This window comes from Scyliorhinus canicula, chromosome 25, assembly GCF_902713615.1.
Source record: "Scyliorhinus canicula chromosome 25, sScyCan1.1, whole genome shotgun sequence".
In the NCBI taxonomy this organism is placed as follows: Eukaryota; Metazoa; Chordata; class Chondrichthyes; order Carcharhiniformes; family Scyliorhinidae; genus Scyliorhinus; species Scyliorhinus canicula.
Window position 1 is genome coordinate 3,542,259 of NC_052170.1, and position 13,380 is coordinate 3,555,638.

General features: G+C 46.9%; 1 protein-coding gene across 10 annotated transcripts in view; it reads left to right on the forward strand.

The window, feature by feature from the left end:
• Positions 1–1,393: 1,393 nt before the first annotated feature.
• The window catches only part of cacna1ab (calcium channel, voltage-dependent, P/Q type, alpha 1A subunit, b), a 617,073-nt gene continuing 605,086 nt past the window's right edge, over positions 1,394–13,380 (forward strand). For 8 of the 10 annotated variants that reach the window (XM_038784770.1, XM_038784769.1, XM_038784771.1 and 5 more), the window contains exon 1: positions 1,395–1,711. In XM_038784770.1, coding sequence (XP_038640698.1) covers positions 1,701–1,711 — 11 coding nt within the window. In that variant the 5' untranslated portion in view covers positions 1,395–1,700. Of the gene's footprint in view, positions 1,712–13,380 lie in introns of all 10 variants that reach the window. The other 2 variants (XM_038784774.1, XM_038784777.1) reach the window with 1 other exon arrangement.

The window sequence follows — 13,380 nt, forward strand, 5'->3', positions numbered from 1 at the left end:
TGTGCAAACTCCACACGGACAGTGACCCAGAGCCGGGATCGGCGCCGTGAGGCAACAGGGCTAACCCACTGCGCCACCGTGCTGCCCCCAAGAAGTTTAAGTTAATTGGCACACGTACCAGAGGGGAAAGAAGATATTTTTCGCGCACCAAGTGATGATCTGTAATATAATTTCCGAAAGGCTGCTCAGGTCAACAGGAACTTTCAAAGGGAAATTGGATAAATGTTCAAAAAGCAAATATCTGGAAAGTGTAAGGGGCAAGGGACTATTTGGAAGCTCTTGTAAAGAGTCAACACAGGAGAGGGTGGCATGTGGCACAGTGGTTAGCACTGCTGACTGCGGCGCTTAGGACCCGGATTCGAATCCTGGCCTTGGGTCACTGTCCACGTGGAGTTTGCACATTCTCCCCGTGTCTGCGCGGGTTTCACCCCCACAACCCAAAGATGTGCTGGTTATGTGATTGGTCACGATAAATTGCCCCTTAATTGGAAAAAATTAATTGGGTACTCGAAATTTATTTTTAAAAAAGAGTCAGAACAGGAACAATGGGCCAAATAGTCTCCTTCTGTGCGGTGGGAGTCCTGGAATAAATCCAGCAATGGCGTTTGAACTCATCAGACATCAGAATGAACTTTATGCAGAATTCAGGTAGGGTTTTACCAAACTGTCAAGAGCAAAGACAGACAGTTTGTGACAAAAAGATAGACATTGTTGTTTGAAAATACAAATGTTGTCACTGTGGGGGGCCACATGGGCAGCATGGTGGTTAGCACAATTGCTTCACAGCTCCAGGGTCCCAGGTTTGATTCCCGGCTTGGGTAACTGTGTGGGGTCTGCACGTTCTCCCCGTGGCTGCGTGGGTTTCCTCCGGGTGCTCCGGTTTCCTCCCGCAGTCCAAAGATGGCAGGGTAGGTGGATTGGCCATACTAAATTGCCCTTTGTGTCCAAAATTGCCCTTCGTGTTGGGTGGGGTTACTAGGTTATGGGGATAGGGTGGAGGTGTGGGCTTGGGTAGGGTGCAAAAAGCCCGTGCAGACTCAATGGGCCGAATGGCCTCCTTCTGCACTGTAAATTCTATGATTAAACCATTAGTAGCGAACAGCCCACTTTATTAAGTTAAACACTGAACAACACGCCCCGGATATCACAGTGTTACATGTTATTTTACATATTTTGAACCCACTTGAGCTCAACAAATATCTCTTTAAACTACAAACAAGTGGAAGATTTTTAATTTCCTCCAGCTACAAGAAAAAACGCATTCCGTTTCAGAATTTGAGAACTAACAGGGTTTTGAAATAAATAAATGACATTACCAGGCAGATTTGCAGTGTGTCTGACTGCAGTGGAGAATCAGCCAGCCCTCACACCGTTCGAGGTGCCTAGATGTGCGCTGGGATCAGTCCATTTCTACTCATCTGCTCGTGGAGAATGTTAGTGTGCTGACTGATGGTTCTGGAGATGGAGGACTGGGGCACCAGGGTGGCCGAAATCTCCTGACTCCCCCCGCCCCCTCACCACCTCTTGAGGATGGCTGTGGACTGGTTGGTCCCCGAGGCAGACGGTGGAGGGGGTGTGGGGGAAAGCCGGATCCGGAGAGGTTGCAAGCCGGTCCTTTAACCCGCTTTTCACACGTTTATTTCCCATCAATTTGACAGTACAGTGACGGTGTCTCTCCCTATCCGCTTTGGGAGGATTGCATGGATTCCAGGTGAGTGATTCTTCTGTTTTACCACCTGGCTGTTTAAAAACACACACACACACACACATATATAATGTACTTATTCATATTCTGTTTAATACCGTTATCTAAATGCTCCTGGGGTTAAAACAAAGTTTAAATGCTTCTCAATTTAACTGTTAAAATGCGCTGTGCAGAATTTCTTTTTAGATTCAAAACTCGCATTAGGAGTGAATCAGCTTCACAAATACCTGAGACATTTCACCTCACACCACAGAGTGTGGTGATTTGATTCTGCCCTATGATTAACTCCTGGCATGTTTTACCACTTCCGAGGTTTATTGGGGGGGGGGGGGGGGATTTTACCAGTCTTGCTTCCCATTTGGGGGGGGGGGTTAACCAGTCTTGCTTCCCATTTGGGGCGGGGGGGGGGGTGGATTTTTACCAGTCTTGCTTCCCATTTGGGGGGGGGGGGGGGGGTTTACCAGTCTTGCTTCCCATTGGGGGGGGGGGGTTACCAGTCTTGCTTCCCATTTGGAGGGGGGGGGGGGGGTTACCAGTCTTGCTTCCCATTGGGGGGGGGAGTTACAAGTCTTGCTTCCCATTTGGGGGGGGGGGGGGTTACCAGTCTTGCTTCCCATTTGGGTGGGGGGTTACCAGTCTTGCTTCCCATTTGGGTGGGGGGGGGGGGTTACGAGTCTTGCTTCCCATTTTGGAGGGGGGGGGTTACCAGTCTTGCTTCCCATTGGGGGGGGGGGGGGGTTACAAGTCTTGCTTCCCATTTGGGGGGGTTACCAGTCTTGCTTCCCATTGGGGGGGGAGGGGGTTACCAGTCTTGCTTCCCATTTGGGAGGGGGATTTTTACCAGTCTTGCTTCCCATTGGGGGGGGGGGGGGATTTTTACCAGTTTTGCTTCCCATTTGGGGGGGGGGGGGGGATTTTTACCAGTCTTGCTTCCCATTCGACAGTGTCAGCCAAAAGGTTAGAGACCTAGGTTGTAGTTAAGTCTTCCCTTTAATATTTCCAGGGATTATTGGTGATTTTTTTTTTAGATAGTTAGTTGATCAATGTCAAGTTGTTGTTCACGGGCAGGTTTTTAAAAAATCTGAAGCAAGGTTGGTGCAGCTGTTAAGATAAAGATAAAGCTGCAATAAACCTGACTCGTCCATTTGAAGTCAGCGAGTGAGGAACTTTCCAGCAGCAATGTGCTTCCAGATGGATGTACCCTGAGGCTGATTGCTGAGGGAAGTTTTTTTTCCCAGGGAGACAGATGCCGGTAAATCTCAGACTGTCAGATTATTCCAGATTAGAAACCCTATTTCTGTTTAGCTTCCAGATTTTGACAAGAGTTTTTGTGAAGTGCAATTGTTGCATTTTGTTGTGGTGATGATTGAGGTGCTGCCGCCACTGACGCCATTGATTTTTACAGTGGTTTTTCGACTTGGTGTGTGTGTGTGTGTGGGACAGGCCCACATTGAACATCTGGGGAGCCAGCTCCTTTCCACAGAGCCCATACCCAGCAGCAGCTTCCCTGCTCACATCTGCTGCACATTGAGCATTTTCCACCTAAGCGCAGCGAGGTGAGGATGGGATGGGAAGGGATTTTCCCGATGTTATTCCTGCTGCTGGTTTTGCAGCCACTGTGATCAGGGATTAAGAAGCGGCGGCCGGGGGAAGGGGGGGGGGGGGGGGTTGCGGGGATGCGGCATTTGCCCAGCACAGACTGAGCTAAACCTGGACAAAACCCACACCTCTTACCCCCTCACAACAAATCCAACCCTGTCTGCTGGGAAATACCATCGGCCGGAGCCTTCAGAACCCCCCCCCCCCCCCCCTCCCCCCGCATCCCATAATATCCACACACACAGCCGCAAGGCATCGACAACCTTCACACAGGCTGGAGCTTACTATTGCAACAACTCTCTGAGGAAACATCAGTCTCCCTTCCTCCTCCCCCCCCCCCGTGTTTCCCCCTCCTCTCTCACTCTCCCCCCCCCCCCCAGCCTCCTTTCTCTCTCTCTCTCTCTCTCTCTCCCCCCAGCCCCCCCCCCCCCAGCCTCCTTTCTCTCTCTCTCTCTCTCCCCCCAGCCACCTCTCCCCCAGCCTCCTTTCTCTCTCTCTCCCCCCCAGCCACCTCCCCCCCAGCCTCCTTTCTCTCTCTCTCTCTCTCCCCCCCAGCCACCTCCCCCCAGCCTCCTTTCTCTCTCTCTCCCCCCCAGCCACCTCTCTCTCCCCCCCCCCCCCCCCCGCCCAGCCTCCTTTCTCCCTCCCTACTCGATCCCTCTGCATTCCTTTTAAAATGACACCCTTTAATTTACATTTCCTCTTGTTCTTCCCATCAAAATACATAATCTGCTTTAAATTTCACCTGCCATCCCAGCAGCTTGTACATGTCTTGAAAGTTTACAATACTTCCATGTTTTGTGTTATCTCCAAATTTTGAAATTTATCACTGCACACCCAAGTCTGGGTCATTAGGAAAAGACAAGTAAAGCAGTGGTCCTGGTGGTCAATGGAACCTACGAAGGAACAAGCGGTCCTAGATCTTGGATAAAAGCAAATTACTGTGGATGCTGGAATCTGAAACGAAAGAGAAAATGCTGGAAAATCTCAGCAAGTCTGGCAGCATCTGTAGGGAGGGAAAAGAGCTAACGTTTCGAGTCCGATGACTCTTTGTCAAAGCTAATGGGTAGCTTTGTCAAAGGGTAGGTCATGTCTCACAAACCTTATTGAGTTTTTTGAGAAGGTGACCAAACAGGTGGATCAGGGTAAAGCTGTTGATGTGGTGTATATGGATTTCAGTAAGGCGTTTAACATAGAACATAGAATGATACAGCGCAGTACAGGCCCTTCGGCCCTCGATGTTGCACCGACATGGAAAAAAAAAACTAAAGGCCATCTAACTATGCCCTTATCATCCATATGCTTATCCAATAAACTTTTAAATGCCCTCAATGTTGGCGAGTTCACTACTGTTGCAGGTAGGGCATTCCACGGCCTCACCACTCTTTGCGTAAAAAACCCACCTCTGACCTCTGTCCTATATCTATTACCCCTCAATTTAAGGCTATGTCCCCTCGTGCTAGCCACCCCCATCCGCGGGAGAAGGCTCTCTCTGTCCACCCTATCTAACCCTCTGATCATTTTGTATGCCTCTATTAAGTCACCTCTTAACCTTCTTCTCTCTAACGAAAACAACCTGTTTTTGATAAGGTTCCCCACGGTAGGCTATTGCAGAAAATAAGGAAGTATGGAATTGAAGGTGATTTAGTGGTTTGGATCAGTAATTGGCTAGCTGAAAGAAGACAGAGGGTGGTGGTTGATGGCAAATGTTCATCCTGGAGTTCACTTACTAGTGGTGTACCGCAAGGATCTGTTTTGGGGCCACTGCTGTTTGTCATTTTTATAAATGACCTGGAAGAGGGTGTAGAAGGATGGGTTAGTAAATTTGCAGATGACACGAAGGTCGGTGGAGTTGTGGATAGTGCTGAAGGATGTTATAGGATACAGAGGGACATAGATAAGCTGCAGAGCTGGGCTGAGAGGTGGCAGATGGAGTTTAATGCGGAAAAGTGTGAGGTGGTTCACTTTGGAAGGAGTAACAGGAATGCAGAGTACTGGGCTAATGGCAAGATTCTTGGTAGTGTAGATGAACAGAGAGATCTCGGCATCCAGGTACATAAATCCCTGAAAGTTGCCACCCAGGTTAATAGGGCTGTTAAGAAGGCATATGGTGTGCTAGCCTTTATAAGCAGGGGGATTGAGTTTCGGAACCACAAGGTCATGCTGCAGCTGTACATAACTCTGGTGCGGCCACACCTGGAGTACTGCGTGCAGTTCTGGTCACCACATTATAGGAAGGATGTGGAAGCTTTGGAAAGGGTTCAGAGGAGATTTACTAGGATGTTGCCTGGTATGGAGGGAAGGTCTTACGAGGAAAGGCTCAGGGAATTGAGGTTGTTTTCGTTAGAGGAGAAGGCTGAGAGGTGACTTAATAGAGACATATAAGATAGTCAGAGGGTTAGATAGGGTGGACAGTGAGAGTCTTTTCCTCGGATGGTGATGACCAACACGAGGGGACATAGCTTTAAATTGAGGGGTGATAGATATAGGACAGATGTCAGAGGCAGTTTCTTTACTCAGAGAGTAGTAGGGGTGTGGAACGCCCTGCCTGCAATAGTAGTAGACTCGCCAACTTTAAGGGCATTTAAGTGGTCACTGGATAGACATATGGATGAAAATGGAATAGTGTAGGTCAGATAGGCTTCAGATGGTTTCACAGGTCGGCGCAACATCGAGGGCCGAAGGGCCCGTACTGCGCTGTAGTGTTCTATGTTCTAACAGACAGAGAAAGTGGGAGATATTTATACTGTGGAGTGAGAATGAAAGATGAGTCATAGCCACAGAAACCCAGACAAACCAGGTGCTAATGGCCACAGAAACCAAGGGGAAAGAGTGCTAATGGCAGTCCCCAGAGAGAACAAAAGATGTGAAAGGTCCTAGATCTTGTCCTGTGTAATGAGACAGGATTGATTCATGATCTCATAGTTAGGGATCCTCTCGGAAGGAGCAATCACAATATGGTGGAATTTAAAATACAGATGGAGGGTGAGAAGGTAAAATCAAATAATAGTGTTTTGTGCTTAAACAAAGGGGATTACAATGGGATGAGAGAAGAACTAGCTAAGGTAGACTGGGAGCAAAGACTTTATGGTGGAACAGTTGAGGAACAGTGGAGAACCTTCCAAGCAATTTTTCACAGTGCTCAGCAAAGGTTTGTACCAGCAAAAAGGAAGGACGGTAGAAAGAGGGAAAATCGATTTGGATATCTAAGGAAATAAGGGAGAGTATCAAATTGAAGGAAAAAGCATACAAAGTGGCAAAGATTAGTGGGAGACTAGAGGACTGGGAAATCTTTAGGGGGCAACAGAAAGCTACTAAAAAAGCTATAAAGAAGAGTAAGATAGATTATGAGAGTAAACTTGCTCAGAATATAAAAACAGACAGTAAAAGTTTCTACAAATATATAAAACAAAAAAGAGTGGCTAAAGTAAATATTGGTCCTTTAGAGGATGAGAAGGGAGATTTAATAATGGGAGATGAGGAAATGGCTGAGGAACTGAACAGGTTTTTTGGGTCGGTCTTCACAGTGGAAGACACAAATAACATGCCAGTGACTGATAGAAATGAGGCTATGACAGGTGAGGACCTTGAGATGATTGTTATCACTAAGGAGGTAGTGATGGGCAAGCTAATGGGGCTAAAGGTAGACAAGTCTCCTGGCCCTGATGGAATGCATCCCAGAGTGCTAAAAGAGATGGCGAGGGAAATTATTGATAATTTACCAAAATTCACTAGACTCTGGTGTGGTCCCGGTGGATTGGAAATTAGCAAATGTGACACCACCGTTTAAAAAAGGAGGTAGGCAGAGAGCGGGTTAACTTAACTTCGGTAGTAGGGAAGATGCTGGAATCTATCATCAAGGAAGAAATAGCGAGGCATCTGGATAGAAATTGTCCCATTGGGCAGGCGCAGCATGGGTTCATAAAGGGCAGGTCGTGCTGAACTAATTTAGTGGAATTTTTTGAGGACATTATCAGTGCAGTAGATAACGGGGAGCCAATGGATGTGGTATATCTGGATTTCCAGAAAGCCTTTGACAAGGTGCCATACAAAAGGTTGCTGCATAAGATAAAGATGCATGGCATTAAGGGTAAAATAGTAGCATGGATAGAGGATTGGTTAATTAATAGAAAGCAAAGAATGGGGATTAATGGGTGTTTCTCTGGTTGGCAATCAGTAGCTAGTGGTGTCCCTCAGGGATCAGTGTTGGGCCCACAATTGTTCACAATTTACATAGATGATTTGGAGTTGGGGATCAAGGGCAATGTGTCCAAATTTGCAGACGACACTAAGATGAGCGGTAAAGCGAAAAGTGCAGAGGATACTGGAAGTCTGCAGAGGGATTTAGATAGGTTAAGTGAATGGGTTAGGATCTGGCAGATGGAATACAATGTTGACAAATGTGAGGTTATCCATTTTGGTAGGAATAACAGCAAACGGGATTATTATTTAAATGATAAAATATTAAAACATGCTGCTGTGCAGAGACCTGGGTGTGCTCGTGCATGAGTCGCAAAAAGTTGGTTTACAGGTGCAACAGGTGATTAAGTAGACTGGGACTGTACTCGTTGGAATTTAGAAGGATGAGGGGGGATCTTATAGAAACATATAAAATTATGAAGGGACTAGATAGGATAGATGCAGGCAGGTTGTTTCCACTGGCGGGTGAAAGCAGAACTAGGGGGCATAGCCTCAAAATAAGGGGAAGTAGATTTAGGACTGAGTTTAGAACATAGAACATAGAACAGTACAGCACAGAACAGGTTCTTCGGCCGAGCAATGATCACCCTACCCAAACCCACGCATCCACCCTATACCCGTAACCCAACAACCCCCTCCCCCCCCCCTTAACCCTTTAGGAGGAAGTTTAGGAGGAACTTCTTCACCCAAAGGGTTGTGAATCTATGGAATTCCTTGGCCAGTGAAGCAGTCGAGGCTCCTTCATTATATGTTTTTAAGGTAAAGATAGATAGTTTTTTGAAGAATAAAGGGATTAAGGGTTATGGTGTTCGGGCCGGAAAGTGGAGCTGAGTCCACAAAAGATCAGCCATGATCTCATTGAATGGCGGAGCAGGCCCGAGGGGCCAGATGGCCTACTCCTGCTCCTAGTTCTTATGTTCTTATGACCCCTGGGGAATCCCATTATGTACTTCCCTGCAGTCCAAAAAATAACCGTTCACCACTACTCTCTTTCCTGCCACTCGGCCAAGTTCGTATCCATCCAGCTATTGTCCCTTTTGTTCCATGAGTTTTAACTTTGCCGACAGGTCTGTCATGTGGCACTTTATCAAACACCTGGAAGTCCATGTGCACAACATCAGCTGCATTAGGATAAAAGCAAATTATAGTGGATGCTGGAATCAAAGGAGAATTGGAAGATTATGGCCAGTGCCTCTGCAATTTCCACACTTGCTTCCCACACTTTCCTTGGATACATCACATCCTGTCCTGCTGACTTGTCAATTTTAATACAGGCAGCCTTTTTGATATCTCCTGTACTGGTGACTGATCAATTTTAATACAGACAGCTTTTTTGATATCTCCTCTCTTTTCAATGTTTAACCTCTTTCATGTCTCAACTTCCTCCTCTTCCCTTATGACTTTGGTCGCATCTTCTTTCTTGGTGAAAGCAAATGCAAATTATTCATTTAATATCGCAGCCATACCCTTTGCTTCTCCGTGTATAACCTCTTTTTAATCAGTAATTGAGTCCTCCGCTCTTTGGCTATTTATATGCCTTTGGAAGAATTGTGGATTTCTTTGTAAAGATTTGCTTTGAGTCAGTGGTGTTTTAACACTTCATTCTATATTTTGTGACATGAAGCTCCCTTGAAACCTCTGTATTGGCTTCTTCAAATATTCTCTGCTCCTCTCCTAAAGGTACTCTTACTGGAATGCTGTGTGGGCCAAAGTGAAGAGGAACTGTTTGTCTGCTGGAACCCTCATCCACACTTTAGTTTCCTTGAGACCTGACTATTGTAGAGCTCCCCTGGCCTACCTCCCCATCCACGATGCAGTCATCCCAAATCTGCTCTGCAGCCATTCAATTCTGGTCTCATGTGCATTTATGATTAGTATCTCTTGATGTGGCTCTGTTAAATTGTTTTGACACTGTTCCTGTACAGTATATTTTCCAAGGTTAAAAGTGATTTTGGAAAGTTGCTGTTGGATGGTAACAGTTTCCAGCAGGGCTGGCCGAGCCACGGAGTTTTTACAGCGCGGAAAGAGGCCCTTCAGTCCATCAAGCACCTATCTACTCTAATCGCATTTTCTAGCACTTGGCCAGTAGCCTTGTATGCAATGGCGTTTCAAGTGATCTATTCCCAGGACACTCTAGCTAAGTATAATGACACTTCTCTTCCATCCAGACGTGGAGAGAACTCGGAGTCGTCTTAGGTGAACCTTTGCCAACTGCAGCAGGGGAGCTATGAACAGTGTTTTAATTTGATACTCAAGTCTGTATGAGGATATTAGCTGTTCACATAATAATTAATTTTTATCACTGATTCTTGTGAATAAATACTCCAGGCGTGTTGCTCATTGTAACTGAGTAAATTACTTAGTGGTGATATTTGTTCACAAGTTCCTGGAAGACAAGGGTTAGGCAAGGCTCCGTTCCCCGCAACTAGACCCAAGGTTAATGATGGCAGTGTAACATTGAGAATATAAAGGTCTTTCCATCTTGTTAATCTGTCCCCACGAATGTCACATTGTGCCTGATTTACACTGGCATCTGGTCCTGTTTTTTTTGTGTGATCAGAAAAACAGAAACCTGCTCTCCAGGACAATGTGATCATCCCACATGACCGACCCAAATGGTCTTCAGGAAAGGAGTGGTCCTGGGATCATAGCATTGCGATAGAAGCATGGAAGTCCAAAGAATTTACCCAGGATATGTTAATAATCCAGATGAGGTAAATAACCAACATCCATGAGGGGTCATAGGCATCTCTCTCATATACAAGTGGTTAGATAGCTTGAGAGGAACTACGTCACATGAAGGTTGGAGGAAACCCTATCATAGCTGGTACGGGCATTCTTGGTGTCATCACATTCCATCTTCCAGTCAACTGAGCTAACCAGTCCCCTCAGTGCAGAAGTGGAGGTCGAAAATCTGACAGACTGCAGAATCCAAGAAAAAGGTGCCATTTGTTCTCCAGTAGTTGGGTCATGCTATATTCGGGAACATTATTTATTGGCAGAAGACTTGTGGGTCTAGTATCAGTGACATTCTATCCAGGTAAGCATCTGGAGAAGCAAGTTGGCCACCAAATGCATGAAGCTACAACACATTCTGTAAAACAAACATGGTCCACCTTATTCTTCAGTTAATTTACAGCATCAGAAGGGCCTACTGACAGGCTTCTCTTGTGCATGTCCAACTTTGCATTAGTAAAGGCTCAGACAAAGTTTCAGTGTCCACATCATTACCAACTTTCCTGATTCACTTGCCCATCTTGCTACTTGTGAAAATTATTTTTCACCTGCATGACTCAATAAAACTTCAAATACAGTGGGTAGCACTGTTGCTTCACAGCTCCAGGGTCACAGGTTTGATTCCCGGCTTGGGTCACTGTCTGTGCGCAGTCTGCACGTTCTCCTCGTGTCTGCGTGGGTTTCCTCCGGGCGCTCCAGTTTCCTCCCACAAGTCCCAAAAGACATGCTTGCTAAGTAATTTGGGCATTCTGAATTCTCTCTCAAGTGTATCCGAACTCCGAACAATGTGGCGACTAGGGGGATTTTCTCAGTAACTTCATTGCAGTGTTAATGTAAGCCGACTTGTGACAATTAAAGATTATTATTATAACTTTGCCTTAGCGTCCCGCAGATCTAACTGTTGTGTCGCCATCTTTAACCTATCGAAGGTCTGCTTTCCAATAACTGAAACTGCAGTTCCCGTGTCTAGTTCCATGTCCAATGGATGCCCATTAACAGTTATCTTGATGGGTGCCATTCTGAGTGCTGCAATGTAATACACCCCTCCTCTGGCTGGTCCAGGTGGAAAGTATGAGCCCTTTGTTGACGCCTGCTTCTGCCGGGGCGCTGGGGTTGCTGGCTGACTTGCGCCTTGCACTCCATGCGACTCCTGCTTCCACATGCCCCACAACGTCTGGGCTCTCCCTCTACAGACTCTGGGAGGCATTCCGTCTGGATGTTTCAGTCCTTGACCAACGCACCAGGCCCCTACGATACTTGATCCAGGGCGGGATTTCAATCTTTGGGGCGGGGGGGGAGGAGTGCACTCACTGGGAAGGGGCACGTTCTAGGGTGTTCACCTCCATCCCCTGGATCTCTTTCACTCCTTTCTCAGCACTTTTGCGAAAGCAAAACTTGAACGGCCTACTGACGGTTCAGCTAGCAACTTCCTTTGAGTAGCCATGTTATTTATGCCGCAGACCAAGCGGTCATGCAGCATTTCGACAAGGGCAGATCCGTATTCACAATATTCAGCTGGTTTTCTTGGCATTACGGACTCTCCTGGGGTTCTCTCTGCCGTTTTAAAACAGTATCTCTACACTATAATGGATGGTTTAGGGTTGACCTGTTGCGTCACTAAGTTCACCAATTATTCAAAAGTCTTGGTGTCCGGAGCTGCGGGATATATAAGGCTTTTCATCAGTCCATAAGTGAGCTCCAGAGGGAAACAGCAATATCATTATCTGGCGTTCTGTGTACTGTGTCCAAATCCTTTAAGCTCACGTTGGATCTTCCAAACAAAAGCATTTTTGCAATTAAAAAAAAATTACTCCAACCATAGTCCGGCAGCGGGAAGGAGGTGGTTGTTCGTCTAACGGTGTAGCCCACTTTTATCCTCGTCACCAGTTCTGCAGTTGATGAAAAGAAAACTAGGTTTATTGCAAAGCAATTATGTTTACAATATACATCCGATCCCAGCCAGGTCTGCTCTGTCGGTTTCATACCTAGCCGCCTTTATATAGAGCTCAATCATTAATGTCCTCGGGCTCCTTGCCCCCTTAGCGGAGGGGAGCTCGTATTCGACGAAACTGATTGCTCCAACCCCATAGATCTTATGCAGGTTATAACACCCTCCTTAATATCTTGTAGCAGACAGTGTCTTAAAGTTCCCACGTGGCACAGGAATTGAAGGCTGCTGGTCTCAGCTGTCCCTCCATTCTTGAGTAATCAAGCACATGTACCTGGTTGACATTCCCACATCCAGAAATGCTGAAGTCAATTATATCTTTCCTTTGACTGTCGAGTTAATTCTGCCCAGATCGAGGATGAATTTGTGTTTTATCCACTCGGGGGAGGGGGTGGCAAATATAGTTTTATGAGCTGTGCGAGTTCTGACAGAGTTAACATTTAGTTCAATATGAGTTCTGAAGTTATTCCAGCCACACTGATTCTTTTGCCTTATCCCAGGTTCGTGGTGTCAGCCCCCCCTCCCCCCCCTACCTCACCAACGGTCAGTCCCTCCAGCCTCCCCTCACTAATTGTCCCTCCCACCTCACCAACTGTCAGTCCCTCCACCACCAACTGTCAGTCCCCCCCATCACCAACAGGGGCAGCACGTTAGCATGGTGGTTAGCATAAATGCTTCACAGCTCCAGGGTCCCAGGTTCAATTCCCGGCTGGGTCACTGTCTGTGCGGAGTCTGCACGTCCTCCCCGTGTGTGCGTGGGTTTCCTCCGGGTGCTCCGGTTTCCTCCCACAGTCCAAAGATGTGCGGGTTAGGTGGATTGGCCAGGCTAAATTGCCCTTATTGTCCGAAAAAAAATAAGGTTAATGGGGGTTGTAGAGTTACTGGTATAGGGTGGATACGTGGGCTTGAGTAGGGTGATCATTGCTCGGCACAACATTGAGGGCCGAAGGGCCTGTTCTGTGCTGTACTGTTCTAAAAAATTCTAAAATTCAACTGTCAGTCCCCCATCACCAACTGTCAGTCCCCCATCACCAACTGTCAGTCCGCAATCACCAACTGTCAGTCCCTATCACCAACTGTCAGTCCCCCATCACCAACTGTCAGCCCCCCCATCACCAACTGTCAGTCCCCCCATCACCAACTGTCAGCCCCCCCATCACCAACTGTCAGCCCCCCCATCACCAACTGTCAG